This window comes from Neopelma chrysocephalum, unplaced genomic scaffold, assembly GCF_003984885.1.
Source record: "Neopelma chrysocephalum unplaced genomic scaffold, ASM398488v2 Primary Assembly neopelma1_24, whole genome shotgun sequence".
NCBI lineage: Eukaryota > Metazoa > Chordata > Aves > Passeriformes > Pipridae > Neopelma > Neopelma chrysocephalum.
In genome coordinates, this window is record NW_020897693.1 from 48009427 (window position 1) to 48025991 (window position 16565).

A 16565-nucleotide genomic window follows, 5' to 3' on the forward strand; every position below is an offset into this window, starting at 1 on the left:
TTGTAGCGTTGCCAGGGAGGAATATAAATCTTATGGATGTGAGACTGACAAAATGTAAAATAAACATGAGACCTCTTTCCTTCCAAGAACTAAATGCTACCATTTTTAAATATCCAAATGACTAATTTGGAAACTTTACATGAAAGCAAGGGTGGTGTTTTTATGACTTGGATATCAATCCCATTAGAGGCAAAGCTGATAGTAAATGTTTAATTTTATTTGTTTCTCAGGAGTTAGAAGCTGTAAGAGATGCATTAATTCCACCTTTGGCTTGTGCTGCAGCTAAACTGGGTGACATAGATGCACTAAGAGCCATAGCAGAAATGGTAATGTAAAATAACCAGTTTGCACAAAACATTAATTTTTAAATGGAGCTGTAACTGATGGGAGGAAGCTATGCTCACTGGAATTGGTCTTAGAATCAAGGTGCTTTGACTATTACAAGGTCTTTGCCTTTCAAGACTGGTATGTTCTTTCCCCTCTCTGGTTTTCAGCTGTTTATATTTTCTTTTGAACTGTGAAAATACAGGTAGATTAAAATGCAAGTTCTTATCTGCTAACTTTGGAACATTTTAAAATGGTTTGTGCTGCTTTCTTTTTGCTTAACTTTCTTTATGCATATTCATAGTATCCAGCTTCTGGATGTAAATCTGTCATGATTAAAAAAAAGAACTTGAAAATTATATTTAAGCAAAACACAGTGCAGTGCTAATTCAGGATTTCTGGCTCTCCCCATAACTCTAACTTCAGTTATACCTGAAAAAAGAAATAGGCATTTCCCTGTCTTCTCATTTTTTTTCCCCTCTTTGCCTTGGTTTACCCTACTCTTGAGACTTTGGTAATGAGCCTCAAGAAAGGATAAATATATCTTGAAATTAAGAATAAACGAAGACAAGTAAAATTAGCAGTCTATAAGCACAAAGCTGCTGTATGGCATGCTGAAATAAAGAGCATATCTGAGGGGGAAAACATGCAGAAGGTGAAATAAATATCCTTATTGGCACTGAAACAATCCTACAAGATTGACAAGTTTACCAATTTGGTGGCGGAATTAAAATGTGAAGTATGCACCTACTGTGTGACGTATGCAACAGCTTAATGTGCAGCCATTATCTTTTTTAGCATGTGAAGGATATGTCCTTTTGTAGGGTGGAAACTTGAGCTGTGGAGACTATGATGGCCGAACTCCACTTCATATTGCAGCCTCTGAAGGGCATTTACCACTAGTTGAGTATTTGTTGACGTCTGGCGCGACTGTTTATGCTAGAGACAGATATGGATCTACCCCACTGATGAATGCGATCAAGTTCAGGTAACAATTTATATACTACTCTATGTAAAGTTTATAGACCTTCTATAATTTTAGATTTCAAGTCCATCCCTGCGATTTGGTCTTGTTTTGTCTCAGCAGTCAGGTGTAAATTACAGCAGTTAACACATACCAGCTTTATTTCAAAGGATGTGACTAGCCTGAATGAAAAGAATTTAAAAAATAATATGAAATGAAAGCAAACAACTTGGTATGCATGCAGAATTTTAGCATAAGGTAACCTATTGCTGTCCTCCCGCCAAGACTTTGTCCATAATTTCAGGGCTCCACTCTTTATTCTGAGGCTTCCTTATAAAACAGAGCCAAACTGATCACTCCTTTTGACTGTCAGAAGTGAGAGTGCAGGACCATGGGCTGTCTGTTTTCTTTCTGCCCTTCCCTTTCTCATCAAGACCAGACTGTTTCAATTGGCACAAAGTATACCGGTAGGTTGACATGTTTTAATCTTTCCCTTCCACCAGTGCTTTCCTGACTCTCCTGCTGGATGACTGGTTTTCTGATTTTTCCCTTCCACCCACTCATAATTATATGGGATGGCTGCATGGCCCTGCCTGCTTTGTGGATTTCCTCTTCCTGCTGTTATGAATGTCAGCAGTTCTGGAATGGTAGCCATGGATTTGCAATTTACTGGCCTGTTCCACGTTGTATAGTCCTAAGGAATGGCCATAGCACAGAGTATAATAGTTATCAGTAATCAAAATTTAATTTTAAAACAGTTTGTATAGCCTGGGGATTCATGGAGCCATTGGTCTTCTAACGTGTTAGAAGCTGCATAAAATAATCTCTCCTTGTTTCTTTGATCCACTTTCAGCTCCTTATCTCATATTCAGTTTGTATTGTAGCAGATGAGAAGCCATTTTTTTCTGTACAGGAGCTTGAAATGGTTGAATTTTCGTGGTCTTTGTGGATGACTGTCCCCAAATATTTCTACAGCTTTCTAATTTTGACAGGTTCACCTGGTTTGTCAAGCTTGAGTTAACTCCCTGGGAGGTCTGACAGTCTGGGATTACCATTGGCTGCAGGAATAACTTGAAGGCTTCTTCTGTTTCGAGGACCAGATGTAGAAAACTCAACAGATTCTATTAATGTGGGAGTTGAAGTCCTGCATGGCCACACTGTGCTATTGCCATACCTACTGCATGGTCCCTTATGGCTTTGTAGCTGTTGCTTTACCTCATGAATATATAAGCCCTTCATTGGAAAACCCTTAAAGTCTTAAAGCAAAAACAAGCCCAACAGCAAATCAAACAAATAACCTCGCAGTTGAATAGAGGTGGCTCTGGTCCAATGTGAGAAAATGCTAAAGCATTAGATACTATTAGATGTTCCTGCAAATCAGGCACCTACTTTTTTTACCGCACCCATCTACCGCCTGAGGAATTTCACATGAGCTTGTTGTTTGGATTCCTTAGCATTGCCACTCCTATATTAGACTCCTACTAGGACTCTTAAGCTCTTTAAAACTGCACACCCGTTTTGATATAGGGAATTGTAAAAGGAAACTGCACCATAACCATTTTCAGTTTCTCTTTTTGTTTCTACTGTTGGAATGAGAGGAAGAGTTGACTTAGAACTAATCTCATAAATGTGTATTTATGATCTGCTGTGTACTCACACTGCATTTCACACTGGTAAGCATATAAAGGAGCATGCTAAAAAGCAGACAGCTGTATATGTGTGTAATTAGATACCCACTAAAAAGATTTCTCCTACAGAAATATTTAAATTCCATTTATTAAACAGTTGTAAGTTGAAAGTGAAGAGATTATCCTGATGCAGCATACAAAGTGGCAGGGAGGGAAGGGGGAAAACTGATGTTAATGAGTAGTCAATGCTTTAAACTGTTTAATATTGTAACTTTCTCAATTTTACTGAATATTGCATCAGTTTAATCCCATTTTCTGAGAATTAATATTTGTTTAATTGGCATTTAACTGCAATACAGTATCCACTCATCTTAAAAATAGCTTTCATTGAGTCTTTTATGTTACATTTGTCAGTGGCTTGCCTTTTAACCAGCATGCAAACCTATATAAAGATGACTGATTTCTCTTTTCCACTTAATGATTTGTAATGATCAGGAGTTATGTGTCTTCTTAAAAGCTTCTTAACATAGCACTGTCAGCTGATAGACCAGCAACTTGATCTATGTCTATGACAGTCTCTTAAATTTTTTGACTTTAAGTGACTCTTTTTGTTTCTTTCTAAATAAGAAATGAACTACTGCATTTCCGCTTTTTCATTTGTAACTCTGCAATTTGCTTGTAGTCTTATTCACTTTAGGCATGAAGCTAAACAGACCACTGTTAATTTAGGCCAGTTGCTTGACATATCAAAATAAGTGGCATTCCTTTAATTTCTTACAGCACCCTCAAGGGATAATTCATTTTCAAAACAATAGAATAATATTTTTTTAATAACAGAAACTCTCTAAGCAGGAAAATGTCTTGAATAAAAATTGTGTATATTTTGAGTAGTAAAAGCACTTCCATTTACTTGTAGAGCAGTGGTAAAAGGTTGAAAATGGGGAGTTGCTCATATAGTGCTGTGAGAACATCAGATTAGAGGCAGTAAAATTACCTCCCACGTAAATATGAATTTAAATACTTGATATTTTGCAAGGTTACATTTACATTACTTCAGGAAATCTAAGTGAAGAGTGAAAATCTAACCACCGCTGACTCCAGAAGTACACTGAAGCCTGTCCTTACAGTGTTTGAGCATAAAATTCCCACTGATACCACGTAGAAAACCGAACAAGTGAAACTAAGCTGATCCTGCCATAACCATTCCGCTTGCTAGGGGAGCAAGCATGAAAAAGAATGAAGCCAGTCAAGTTTGGATACACATTACACCTGCATTTCTTTAAAGAGAGTTGGTGGAAGGTGTGCACCCTAAGGCCCCAATCCTACAAACTCTTACATGTGTGTTAATTTCACATGGATGATTCATCCCTTTTGAAGTTGATTCACTTCAGTTCGTGCCTGCCAAGTGAAGGCCTGAGATGATACGTACGGTGCAGAACCTTGATTGCTGTGAATCCAGAGCCCTCATGAACTGGGAAGAGTTCAGATGTCTTTATCTGGAACTCAGACTTTGCTCATAGCGTTGAGTGTTGAAGACTGCACCAAATCATATGTTTTGCTATTAATACATTAAGATATTAGTATCCATTGGAGTTTTTATACCTGGTGTTATCAATAATGGAACCTAGCAGAGAGGAGACACTAGAAACGCCTTTTCTCTGTTCATTTTTTTCCTTCAGAGAGGGATGAATAACAGTGATAGTACTATGAAAAGGCTAACTTAAGTAACATATGCAGAATAGCATTGTTTCTACAGCCTGTGTGTGACCATGCTTTGGTAACAGGGCAGTCTAAGAAAAGGGAGAGTCAGGGACAGCTCACAGATGACAATGCTTATCAGCTGGGGCTAGAGTGGGACATGTAGCCATGTACCAGGTCGTGATGTTGGCCTTCTCTCTACACCTTGACCTTTCATTGTCCAGCAGTTCCTCTGCTCTTGGTTTTGTGCTGTCACCTTAGAACAGGAATTGCATTTGAACCGTTCCCAAGAAGTTCATGGCTCATGACATGACCTGAACTTCAGATCAGCTAAACTGTGACCCTTGTGAGGCTTTTGTAATGCCGCAGGAGAGCCGCACTTAAAGAAACAATTTCTAAAGACAAATACCGCTCATGTGCCCAAGACATAACAGTATCAGAAAATTCACAGCCAGCCTCTTGAAATATGAATAATGCCCTTGTGGTAGGTACAAGACAGCAGAAGTGGTGCTCTGGTTAGGGCTTAAGTTCCTTCAGAATGTAGATAGCGTTTGGGTGCAAGTAGGAACAAGCTGTAGTGCAGCTCACCTCCTGCATAGTTTTCATGTTGAGTGATGGGAATGTGAGAGGTGGTCTGTTTGCTTTCTTGGACAGATCTGCACTTCATAGTCACAGTACTAAATTTAACACTTTTAAGTTGTGCTTTACTATTTGTTCCTATTCTTCCTCTCCCTTACCCTTTCTCTAACAAGCAGTAGCGCACAACACTTCCTCTTCTTCCCGCTGTACCAAGAAACATGATTTTGAATGACTCCCAGTCATTGGGACATTGTATTTCTGTTTAGAAATGCTTTATTGTAAGCATTTATTGTTAGTTAACACTGTTAGTTTCAATGCTTAAAGATTTATTTTATTTCAAGCCACTTTTTTTTTTTTCCTCATTTAAGTTTGCTGAATTAAATAAGCAGGATAAATGCTCCCAAATCTGCCGGTACCAAAGATTTATAGAGTCCCCCTCAGAGTAGTAATGGCTGTGTGGCGTAAGTGGGACTTGAAGTGCTTTCTGGAGGGAATTTTGCTACCAATGAGGAGTAAATAGTTACAACAGGAAGAGAAAACCTGGCTTTTTGCTGGAATCCAGAGATACAGAACCTCACAGGGGAAGCACACTGGGGGAGGATACCACACAACATTACATGCTTTGCTGCCTTTTATCTTTTAGTGCTGTCCCATAGCACAGCTTTGATTTTAAAAAGTGCTTGTTTCATGCTTCAATTTCTCGTATAAGGTGGGAAATGAGGAATACTTCAGGGCAGTTGTTGGAGAGTAAACAGACACTCCCCATGTTCAGTTCAGGACCCAATGAGAGCTTGAGGGAACTGTTCTACTTCTAATCTATTTTAGGTCAAATTTCATTTCAGCTAATTACTGTTTTGCTTAAGACTAAGAATTAAAAAACTCATACACGTAGAATTCGTTCTACACCACAGGTTGAAAAATAGGAAACCATGCCATTATTTGCTGGCTCAAGGAGATGCTTGTGGATGACTAGCCACGTCGTAAGGGACCCACCTGAGAAAATATTTTAGATAACTGTACAAACTTGAAGCATGTGCTGTTCCAGCAACGCTTTGCTATGAGACAAAGGAAGATTATTTTTTTTTGACTGTCAATTGAAACAAAACGAAATTTTTAAAAAATCGGTCTGCTAGGTTCAATAACCTATGTTTGGAACACCCAAATGATTCTTAGAGCATTTGTACAGTTCTTTGGTTACTTTATAAATTAAAGATTTTATGTAAAACATACAAGCTTACATAGGGTTTATATGGATAACAGTAATGTAGCTTCGACTGAAGATGGAGTTTCCTAAAAGGAGGCAAAGGGATTAGATAAGCAGTTTAATCCAGTTGAAATTAATGGAATAAAAAGGCCCATGGCTATCACCAAGAAAATGCAAGTAATTAAGCAGAAAGTGTATGTGAGCTTATTTTTTATTTTTAATTACTACAGATGAGCTTTTAGCTAATGGGTTGGAAAAGCTCATATATTTCCTATTAAATGATAAGCCTACCTCTTTGTTTTGAAGTATTATAGTATAGCAACTTACTTAAAATAGGAACTGTGAAACTATTCCTGATTTACTGGGTCATCATGCTCTTTCTGGAGAAAAAAACCCTGTGCTTTGATTTATAAACTAGATCAGTTGTTTAGCAGAGGAGCACTTTGTCACCTCCTTTTCAAACCTAGCTCTAAACCTTTCACTAGGTTACTTATGAAAAACATATTTTTACATTTTTGCATCTGTTATGTTATTTTATACCCACAACAGTACTTTTGGAGAGCAGCCTTTCCCAGAGAGTTTCTCAAGCATCTTACTAAGGTATAGGTGTTGGCTGGTAGTGCTATTTGTCCCTTTATTTCAAAGGAAAGGACAATGAAGACCTCCTAAAATCTCCAGGTATAAATAAATAATAAAGGCATTGGGAAGAGGGGGTTAGGAACAGGCGTGCTTTTGATGGGAGTTCATAAGAATACTTACCATCATTTTGAAGCCCTAAAAACCTGATTAGCTTCCCCATTAACCTAAAGATTCACTGCTTATCTGCAAGAAACACCTTTTATTTAAGACTGATATATATGGCCATTGCATTCTTTAAAATACAGGAACAATGCTATGTAATAAGTAATCTCACTGTTTGCATGTATTTCAATCACTAATATTTCTGCTGTTAAATAAAGCTAGCACTAAGGTGAAGATACTAAGAATTCTTGGAAGAGGAGAGTATGCATCCATTTCCTTTTTAGAGCTGAACTTAACACTTCCTTGAGCTTAGTATATGAATGAAATTTTAAAAGAGAGGGCAGCTCTGTTTACTACATCTGTCACCTTGGAGAAGATTCATTGATTCTGTGATTGTGGGAAATCTGATATAAGAACTTTCACTGACTCTTTGTGTATATGTCAATGCTGGATTTAGGGGAAAAAAACCTACTGGTCAAGACACTCTCTCTGGTTTTTCTATTCCTCTCATAAAGGCACATACAAGTGATTAATTTGTTACGGGAAACGGGAGCGCACCTTTCCAGCCAGGACTTGGAGAATACTGGAACAATACTCTGCAGGTAAATGTGATACAAGGTGAGGTGGCCCTAAAATTGGGATGGAGGGGGATGCTTTTTCAGAAAAGACTCCAAAATGAAGAACTTTGAAAAAGCACTTGGGTCCCTGGCACATGAGGTGGCTATTTTGGTGCTAGACAAATAATAAGGAAACAAGTGAAGTGATGAAATTAAGAATCAACTCTATGTCAAAGCACCAGTAACTCAAGAGACCTCCAAAGTAGACAGTATTGTGGAGATCAGTGACCTGGAAGCACATACACCCTATTTTTTTCCAAGGTGTTTTACTGAGGAAGGGTGAGAAAGAAGCTGTTCAAGATGTGACTTAATAACATTTCTATTTAGAAATAAAGCTGCACATTGTGTGTCATTTTTATTGTCTTAAAATCCACTTTTCAGTTATATGGAAGTGGCTTCTATTCTAACTAATATATAATAATGTTCTTAAAAATAACTAAATCAAATGGACAGATAGATTTAATCCCAAAACTTGTGAACAACTGCTCAGTGTCAATATATTTAATTTTAGGAGGATATAATTCTCTGTTAAAGTTGCTTTTAATATATAACAATGTGGATATGTATTATGAAACCAAATAGATATTAGATTTAATTTTCTCCAGTACTTGTCCTGAATTACAAATTACTCTGAAAATCATGAGAAACTTTCATGTATTTCCTAAAATACAGTTTTTACTTCATTTCTTCTTTCTATTTTTGAAAAACAAACAAAAAACCACCTAAGTACTGGCCTTTGAATCAGGACTTGGCAGGAAACCATGAAATTTGCAGGGACCAGCCAGTGCTGTATAATGTCTACAAAACAAGGTCAAAGTGAAGCTTATGTATATTCTGTGTAGAGACTGGACTCTATCCTTTGAGTAATTCTGGAATTAAGAAACACTAGCTGGAGTGTTTCCATTGTCATAACATGCTCAGAGGAGACTGGATAATAGGGCTTTTACCAGGAAGTTAAAATATGCACTTCCCAGAGCACTGCAAGTGATAGGACAGAACTAAACCCTTGGTTTGTGTAGTTTCCATCATCTGCCAAAAGGCGAGAGGAGTGGTTAAGGGAATGACATTCCTCTGCAAATAAATTGGCCCCTTACTTAGCCCTGGTGCCACATGCAGAACCAGTTTTGCTAGCTGACCTGTCAGTAATATATACAAAAAAAAAAAAAAAGGAAAGAGAAGGAGGATGTTTTAAACAAAATGGGGTTTTGATGCAGTTTGTTACAGCTTTTTAGGGAACATTGTACACCTGCATCTGTATTGCACAATCTCCTGATGTTCAAAGCTGACATTTTGATAACAACAGTTCAGATATTTTGAACTTGCATTGGTGGTAGTAATTTTAGTATAAAACAATGTAAATCTTCCAAACAGGGGGTGGGAGTGCACATGTGCAGAGGCTGACTGAGGACTTAGCACAGAGTGCTGTACTCGGGATGAGAGGGGAAGAAGCTCTCGCACGTCGGTGTGGGTCAGGAACCAGGGCTGTGGCTCTCTCCCGGTTGGCAGCTGGACTGGTGGCCATGGCCAGAGGTGTGTCCATGGACAGGCATCACCACGTGGCCTGTACCAGGAGCACAGCCAGGCAGTGGTCAGGCTTAGAGACGGTCTGTGAACAGTGTCTCTTCCCTACAGTGCTTCTGCAGAGCTTAAATGCTTCCTTTGCTCTTGCTGTTTTAGAGGGCCTGGCACAGTCACTTCCACCAAAGTGGACTTTTTCCACAGAGCGTTATTTAGATGCCTGAAAGTTATTAAATCTGAGGTACTGATGTTTGTCCTCTTGATGAAATGTCTCTGATACTTCTACAGTATCCTCAAATGACCTCACTGATACACTCATTTCTCCAGCATGCTTGGGCTCACTTCTCTCTCCTACTTCTTACCTTCTCCTTTTACCCCCTTTCTTTGCAGGCACTGGCACCTTCATGGCAGTCAACATGTTCACCTGGTCAAGCTAGTTAAAGAACAAGCTATTTATAACATCTTCTCTTTGTTTGATTTGAACTATTTTTCTACATCTCATCTATCTTGTAACGTGCCTTAAGCTGCAATTTTTACCAATCTGAATTTGTCACCAAGGCAGGATTTCAACTTCTTGGGGTTTAGGAGGAAAAAGCTGCTTGCTCTCTTATAAGCTCTTGGTTCCTGCACTTAGCTAAGTTAACTTCTTCTCCTTACAGTTTTGTCTGAAGCAGAAACTATAAATATGTTTTTCCCCTTTGCTACTTAGCAATCCTCAAACTGACTTTCACGAAAGACCATGAACAGTGATTTTTGTGTTCTAATACTGTCTCTTCAGCTCTCTTCTGTTTAGACTCATGATTTTATAATAGAATAGAATAGTTCAGTTGGAAGATTATGGAGATAAAAATAAATGTGTTCCTTTGGCATTGGTAATGTTTGAGAGGGAAAGGAGTACCAGCCAGAACTGAGAGTTGGACAGTATCAGTGGGAACTCTTGTGTAGGAAGTGGAGATGTACATAGGTGCAGCCAACATGATCTAGTTATTAAATCTTCCATGGTTTCATTTGCTGGTGTTTTTTTTTAAGTGAGAGGTGGTAGTCTGGCTTTAGAATCACTTTGTTGATGTTTGGTATCTGGTTCATGGCTTTGTTTTGAAATGAGATCTCAGTGTTAGTAATCTGTTAAAAATGTCAGAATATCTTCTCATATTGCAGTAGTATTGTCATCTGTCTGCAAACCCAAACCATGATGACATAAATTGGAACACTCAGGCTTATTCTGAAAGCTTGTGGAGTTCTGGAGTTGGTAAACAGTTGTGTTTGGGTTTTTAAAGGAAAAAAATTTGTATAGAATTGAGATACTCTGTTTAAGTCTGTAGTTTACAAAATTAAACAGGGGCATAAAGCCAAACTAGCTTTTTCTTTCATATTCTTAGATTTCATAAAATTATATGATATTATATACAAGGATGCAGCCTTTCAAAATCAGCACCTTTCAGAATAAGATGCTTCTTCAATTTGACATAGACTTGAGGGGTAAGGCTGGAGAAGGAAGGATAAATATGTCTCAGCAGGAATTAGGACCAAGCTTCGTGCCTGCTGTCTTTCAAAGAAGTCTGTCTGTCTCAGCTGAGATAGATGTGGAGACACTAGCTAAGAGCAGCACTCACAAGTTAGTTCAGGATACAAGACACTCTTTGCGCTGGACTTTTAAATTCTTTTTTGAGGATTTTTGTCTTAAAAAAAAAAAGAAGTAGATAAAAGATTCTCTCTTCTGCCAGGGTGATGATACACCTGAAAAAAAGGAAGTCTTTCCTGATCACTTTATATAGACACTGAAAAAGGAGAATTGCTAGCATTGCTGAAAAAGCACAGCTTTGTGTCCCTGGGAAAGATGAAATCCTAGAGGAGGCAGGAGGGAACCCCAAGGTGTCATTTCACAGTATTTATTACTTACCAAATCTAGAACTCCATTGGCCCTTGTCCTTATAAACCCTCTGAGACCTGACCAGCTTCACTCCTGGTACCTTGGCAGTAACAGAGCACACGTTAAACTGCAGCTTGATGCTGGTGGGGTGCGAGACACAGAATCAGAGAGCGTAATTGCACTGTCACTGTTCTTGATATCTTAGCTCTGTCATCATCATGGCTACATTAGCCCGACTGAAATTGTGAAATGGATACATAATAATTTCTTTTCTGAGTGCAGGAGTATTGATAAGGCAGCATGCCTATGATTATCTGGTGTAAAAAGTATCAGTCAGAGTTTAGTAAAATGTGTTAGGTAGTTCTTTGTCACAAAGCAGGTTTTAAACATCCTGATAAGTGTATATTGAAGCTATCTTTAGTCCATTTCATGATATAAAAGTGATGGACTTGCTGCTTAGAGGTTGCATTTGTAGTTGGAATGGTGCCTATAGTGTAAATTGAGAAGTCCTCTGTATATATTTGAGTATATGAAGTACATTTACAGTGTGTAAAGGAAGTACAGATGTGTATGCCTCGACTATGGAAATCTGGAACTGGAGAAAATGTTTTGTGGTGATTATCAATTTGGTAAATAGTAGGTATCTTCTATTTAAAGTGGTATCTAAATTTTCTCACAAGCTATATCACCTTATGTTCTCTGGGTCACATAGAATACAGTTCTCACTTGATCAGTGAATGGCTGCTACAAAATTGAAGATACTTCTGTGTATTTGGAGTGCTCTAATGTCATTAAAGAGGAGACCACTTCACAGGTTTGACCTGTGGCAGTGGGGGTTAAATTGCTCTTTCTGAACAGGTGCTATTAGGCAGTTAATTTTCAAGTAAGCACAGCAGTCCTTGTTTGTTGCTTACACTGGTGCTAGCTGAATTGCCCTCGGTATGTAGGTTGGTAATATTTCTGAAAGTGCTGGTCTTTGCCCAAAGTGGTTTCCACTTTGCATGTGACTGAATGATGAGATTCTGTTTGGCAAATACAGGGCTTTTCTGTCCAGTGTTGGTGATGCTTGTAACTCTCTAGGTAGGCTTTTTTTTTGTTTTTTGTTAGTTCCTTAATCTGTGACCTTACAGTGTTAACAGCAAGAGACTAGTTTTTGGAAATAAAGATAATTCATGTGCTCCAGAAGTGGCTGCTAAGCAATTTCTTTGCTTTACTAATGCTTACACTCTTTCTTTATTAATAATCATTTCCTTACTGCAGTTTCCTTACTGACCTCCCACTGAGCTTCCTGTTGGACCTCCTTTGCCTTCCTCTGTTTCCTTATTGCTTCTGAGGTGCCTTTTTTTTGTGATGGCAGTTTTCATTAATTATTTAATGATCCTTTCCTTCATGATGGCAGACTGAAGCACTGTTAAACCTCTTAATACCCCACTACCACTTCCCTGTCCCCCAAAGGCCCCAGCTGTAGGTCATCTGGGGGGTTGCATAGAGGAACGTAGAGACTATTTGCTTTCTCTTTTCGTGCCCAGCCTCTGGGACTGCTGCAAGCAAAAGCCTCTCTGTGACTTTCTCCTCAGACTGCTGCAATTAGAGGCTTCCACTCCCCTGAAAACATATTTCCAGGTACTTAAGAGATTTAATCAACAACAGAAGTGATTTAACCTAGCAGAGAAGCGAATGTTGCAGCCCTGCTTTCATGGTTTCTTCCATGAGTTTACTTGACTGTCTGCCCCTTGCATCTTTGAGCCATCTCCACTCTTCACCAGCTCTGCCTGGCTTGGTTATTATACTCAAGAGCCCATCACCACCTCCATCCAGGATGCCAGCACAATGCCTTTCAGCCCCAGCGAGCACTGTTTAAGGCAGCAAACTCTGAACTTAATAAGGGTAGGGAGGGCTCCCCCTCTCTTAATGAGATTCAACCTCACTTGATGATTATCAGCATGGCTCTGCTGAAACAATCTGCAAGCTCACAGCAGAGGTGAGGTCTGAAGCCTCACAGATGCTGGTATCCTGAGGAGACTGAAGGTTGCCCTCCCAGCCTTCCCATCAATTTAGGCTGTCTGCAGGCTTGGTACAGACTGTCATGCTTTTGCATATGTACAAGCCTTTTACCAAAATAAAAGTTAAAAATGAACCTTAAGTATTATGGATTAGTCTACCAGGAGATGTGCGAAGAAATAACCTGGTGTACATTCCTCTGAAAACTTTAACTCGCTTATTTTATGTGATTCATTTTGATCCTTTCTATTGCTTGTTACATGTGGCAGATAGAGGTCATCCTTAAAATGTTTTTTTTTTTGCTTCCTGCCCATTTAAACCTTACAAATTATCTTGTAAAACTCAAAACATATAGCTGTGTTAGTGTCCAGATGATATCACATAAATGTGCTGTCATAACTTCTGATAGCAAACGTAGTTGTGCAAACTTATGAAGGGGGTTTTTTAGTGGTTTTAGGTCCTGTGGATTGCTGGCCCATCTGCTTGTGCTCTCACTCAGCTGCATCTTGATTTAGTTGTTGCCCTCCCCCCAACTCATTTCATGAGATAAATATTGTGTTGTGAAATATGAAACTGCATGACTTTTTTTTCCCCTTTGGTCATAGTCACACCCACTATGTGAAACTAGCCTGTTGTAAGTACTTATAGCACAGCCCTATTAATTTAAGGAACTGATTCATCAAGCTGTGTTGCTTGCTCAGCTATTCAAAGCTGTTGTAATAGTGTTCCTTACCTCTCTACCCTGGCAGCCATGTTGAGCCTGTTCTGGTTCAGCATTTGCCTGCTGAGCTAATTGACAGGACCCAGGAGCTCACTGAAATGGAAAGATTTAGAACCAATATTAATTATTCTTTTTCCAGCCTTGCAGCTACAGGCGATGTGGATGGGTTGTATGCCTGGTACCTAGCTGGTGCAGACCTGGAGCAAACTGGTTATGATGGCAGGAATCCCCTACAAGTAGTAAGTTGTGCTGTACTCCGTATGGCGTGCTAGCTGAGTGAGTAATAACGTGCACTGTCGGATAATATTCATTTAGAAAAAGTAAATGTTGCTTTGTGGACTATAAACTGGATTAGAATTTGTTAACAAACTCAAATCTGGTGCTCTTGTGAAGCAATAAATAGTTGGAGCCAGAATTTTTCTCATCAATGTCAGAGGAATTAAAATTTAAATTGGATTTTAATTATTTTGTGGTAACATATTCTTACTTCCCACAAGTAAGTGTTTGCATGTCCTGGTGCACAGGATGGCAAGACTTAATTCACGTCTCTACTTACAGGCAGAGGCTACAGGACAGAAGGAGGTTCTTGACTTCCTTAGACAAAAGCACTGAAGAAGGTAAGATCTAGTTCTCAAGTACTGGAGTTCTGAAATGTACACATCAACATACACACATATGAAGAGGGATTTTGTATTTAAGCTCTAGTTCACCCTGGGACATCTTGGTTCAGCTGCAGTCCCTGTCTTGGTTTCTGATAGGACTCTGAGTACTTTAATCCTTCCTTGTAGAGTGGGGCTAATGTTTATTCCTCTTCCTGCCTGAACCTGGAACAGTGTTTTTGTGCATTCCACAGTGTGGTTCTGAACTTGGTTGGGAATGTAAAAACTACCAAAATAAAACCACTGAGGGCAACAATGTGTTGTCCCTTTGGCCTGTTGCAATAAATTGCCCCTCTGTCTTGCTTGCCCTAGAGAGGAAATGCCTTTTACCAGACACAATGCCATGCTTGGATCTCTGCTGTGCCCCCAGTGCAGGAGCGTTCCCTTCCCCAGAACAGCTGCAAGAAGAGCACAGCTCTGGGTGCAGGATAGGGCAGTGCCATGGTTTCCCTCTTGCTCAGACCTTGGATGCAGCTGCCTGGTTGTCCCTGACATGCACTCACTGCATGGAATCTCTTTTGTGCTGCTCTCATCCAAGGTGTGTTTCCCTGGATGTGTCCATGTGAGGCAGGTGTGTGCCTTGTGTTCAGAGCATCAGATCTGACAAATATCTCTAAGGGACCTTGTCTGGGTATTTGACCTTCTCCAGTGCTGTGCCATAACTGGAAGCATTTAAAACACTCGCCTTCCATTTCTCAGAGCTCCTTTCTGATGCAATACGTTTTTGATTTAGATATCTCTTCTCCAATATATTGGCAAGTCTAGTCCAACTTTAAATATTGGGATGAGATGATATCCTTTATTTATTAAAGTTAACACAAAATGTAGTTAAAGGTTTTGCTGCGTCAGTAGCTATCTGGCCAATCTTGTGTCCCCCTTGAGAGATGTTAGTGGGGACTGCAATTGGAACAACAGCATTTTTGATTAACTGTGTGCTGGGCTACATGAACATGGGACACAGTTTTTTTGCCTTCCTTTGAAGTTCTGGTGTTTTCTTTGGTTTCAGCTGATATAGAGGAATTAGATATAATCACAGTCTCGAGTTTTCCAGTGTTCAGGATGACGATGCCAAAAATACCTTCAGAATATGAGTTATATTGCAAAGGGACTTCCATTTTCAGTGGAATAGGTCTGCAAAAATTACTTTTCTTTTGTAAGTAGGGAGTTAAATGTGTTAAATCCTCAACTCTTTCATGGATCACCTCATAATTCCTTTGGACTGAGCCACTAATAGTGTAGGTGGACTGAAGGAAGTCTTCAGTACCGCATGAGAACTGGCTTGGCAGGCTACAAGGTAATCTGTTCTCAGGAAGGTTCTGGATACTGCCTAATTCTAAACATCCATTTTCTCTTTCTCCAGAGGCTGCAGAAGATGTTCAGTCATCATCAGAAATACCAACTTGAACCATTCACGGTGTTAAGTCCTAATGGGAGAAAAAGAGGAAAGGAACAATGGTAGCTGTGCTTGGGGCATACAGGCAGGCTAGAGCTTAGAATGGTTCTTTATTTAGAATCACATTGTTTTGCTAAAAATTATTTGCTGCTTTATCTTTTAATCACTTTTTTTGAAAAGAAATTCTTTTAAAGAAGTGATGCTGGAATATATTGTCATTCCTGTACAAGTTCTGTTTTTAAAGAGGCCTTTTGAATATTATTATGTTAGCTCACTAACAGTATTGCAGGCATAGCAAATGGAAATGCTGTGGTGAATTCATACCAAGAAAAAACAGTGGATTGTGCATTTCTGGGTTACAACTAATAAAATCTCTGAGGAACAATGTTGATTTCACTTGGTCTGTTTTTTTGCAATGACTTGTATCACTTCAGTTGCAATTACAGCAATTGTGAGTGTCAGTGCAAACAATTGAATCAGTCATGGGCATCTGCCTGCAGTTGTGTACTAATCTGCACCAATGTGTCACTATAAAACCTCACTGGAAATGAGTAGGAGGCAGATGCCATAAAGCATGTTTGTGGGACTGCCTAAGTGAATTGATTGTTTTATTTCTAATAGCATCTTTCCCACATCCTGACCGGAATA

The 16565-nt window shown here is 39.1% G+C and overlaps 1 protein-coding gene across 2 annotated transcripts in view; it reads left to right on the plus strand.

Moving 5' to 3' along the window:
- The window catches only part of ASPG (asparaginase), a 48416-nt gene extending 32103 nt beyond the window's left edge, over window positions 1-16313 (plus strand). For both annotated transcript variants that reach the window (XM_027674084.1, XM_027674085.1), the window contains exons 11-16: window positions 231-326; window positions 1149-1312; window positions 7654-7740; window positions 14005-14104; window positions 14424-14482; window positions 15885-16313. In XM_027674084.1, coding sequence (XP_027529885.1) covers window positions 231-326; window positions 1149-1312; window positions 7654-7740; window positions 14005-14104; window positions 14424-14477 — 501 coding nt within the window. In that variant the 3' untranslated portion in view covers window positions 14478-14482; window positions 15885-16313. The remainder of the gene's footprint in view (window positions 1-230; window positions 327-1148; window positions 1313-7653; window positions 7741-14004; window positions 14105-14423; window positions 14483-15884) is intronic.
- Window positions 16314-16565: the final 252 nt, after the last annotated feature.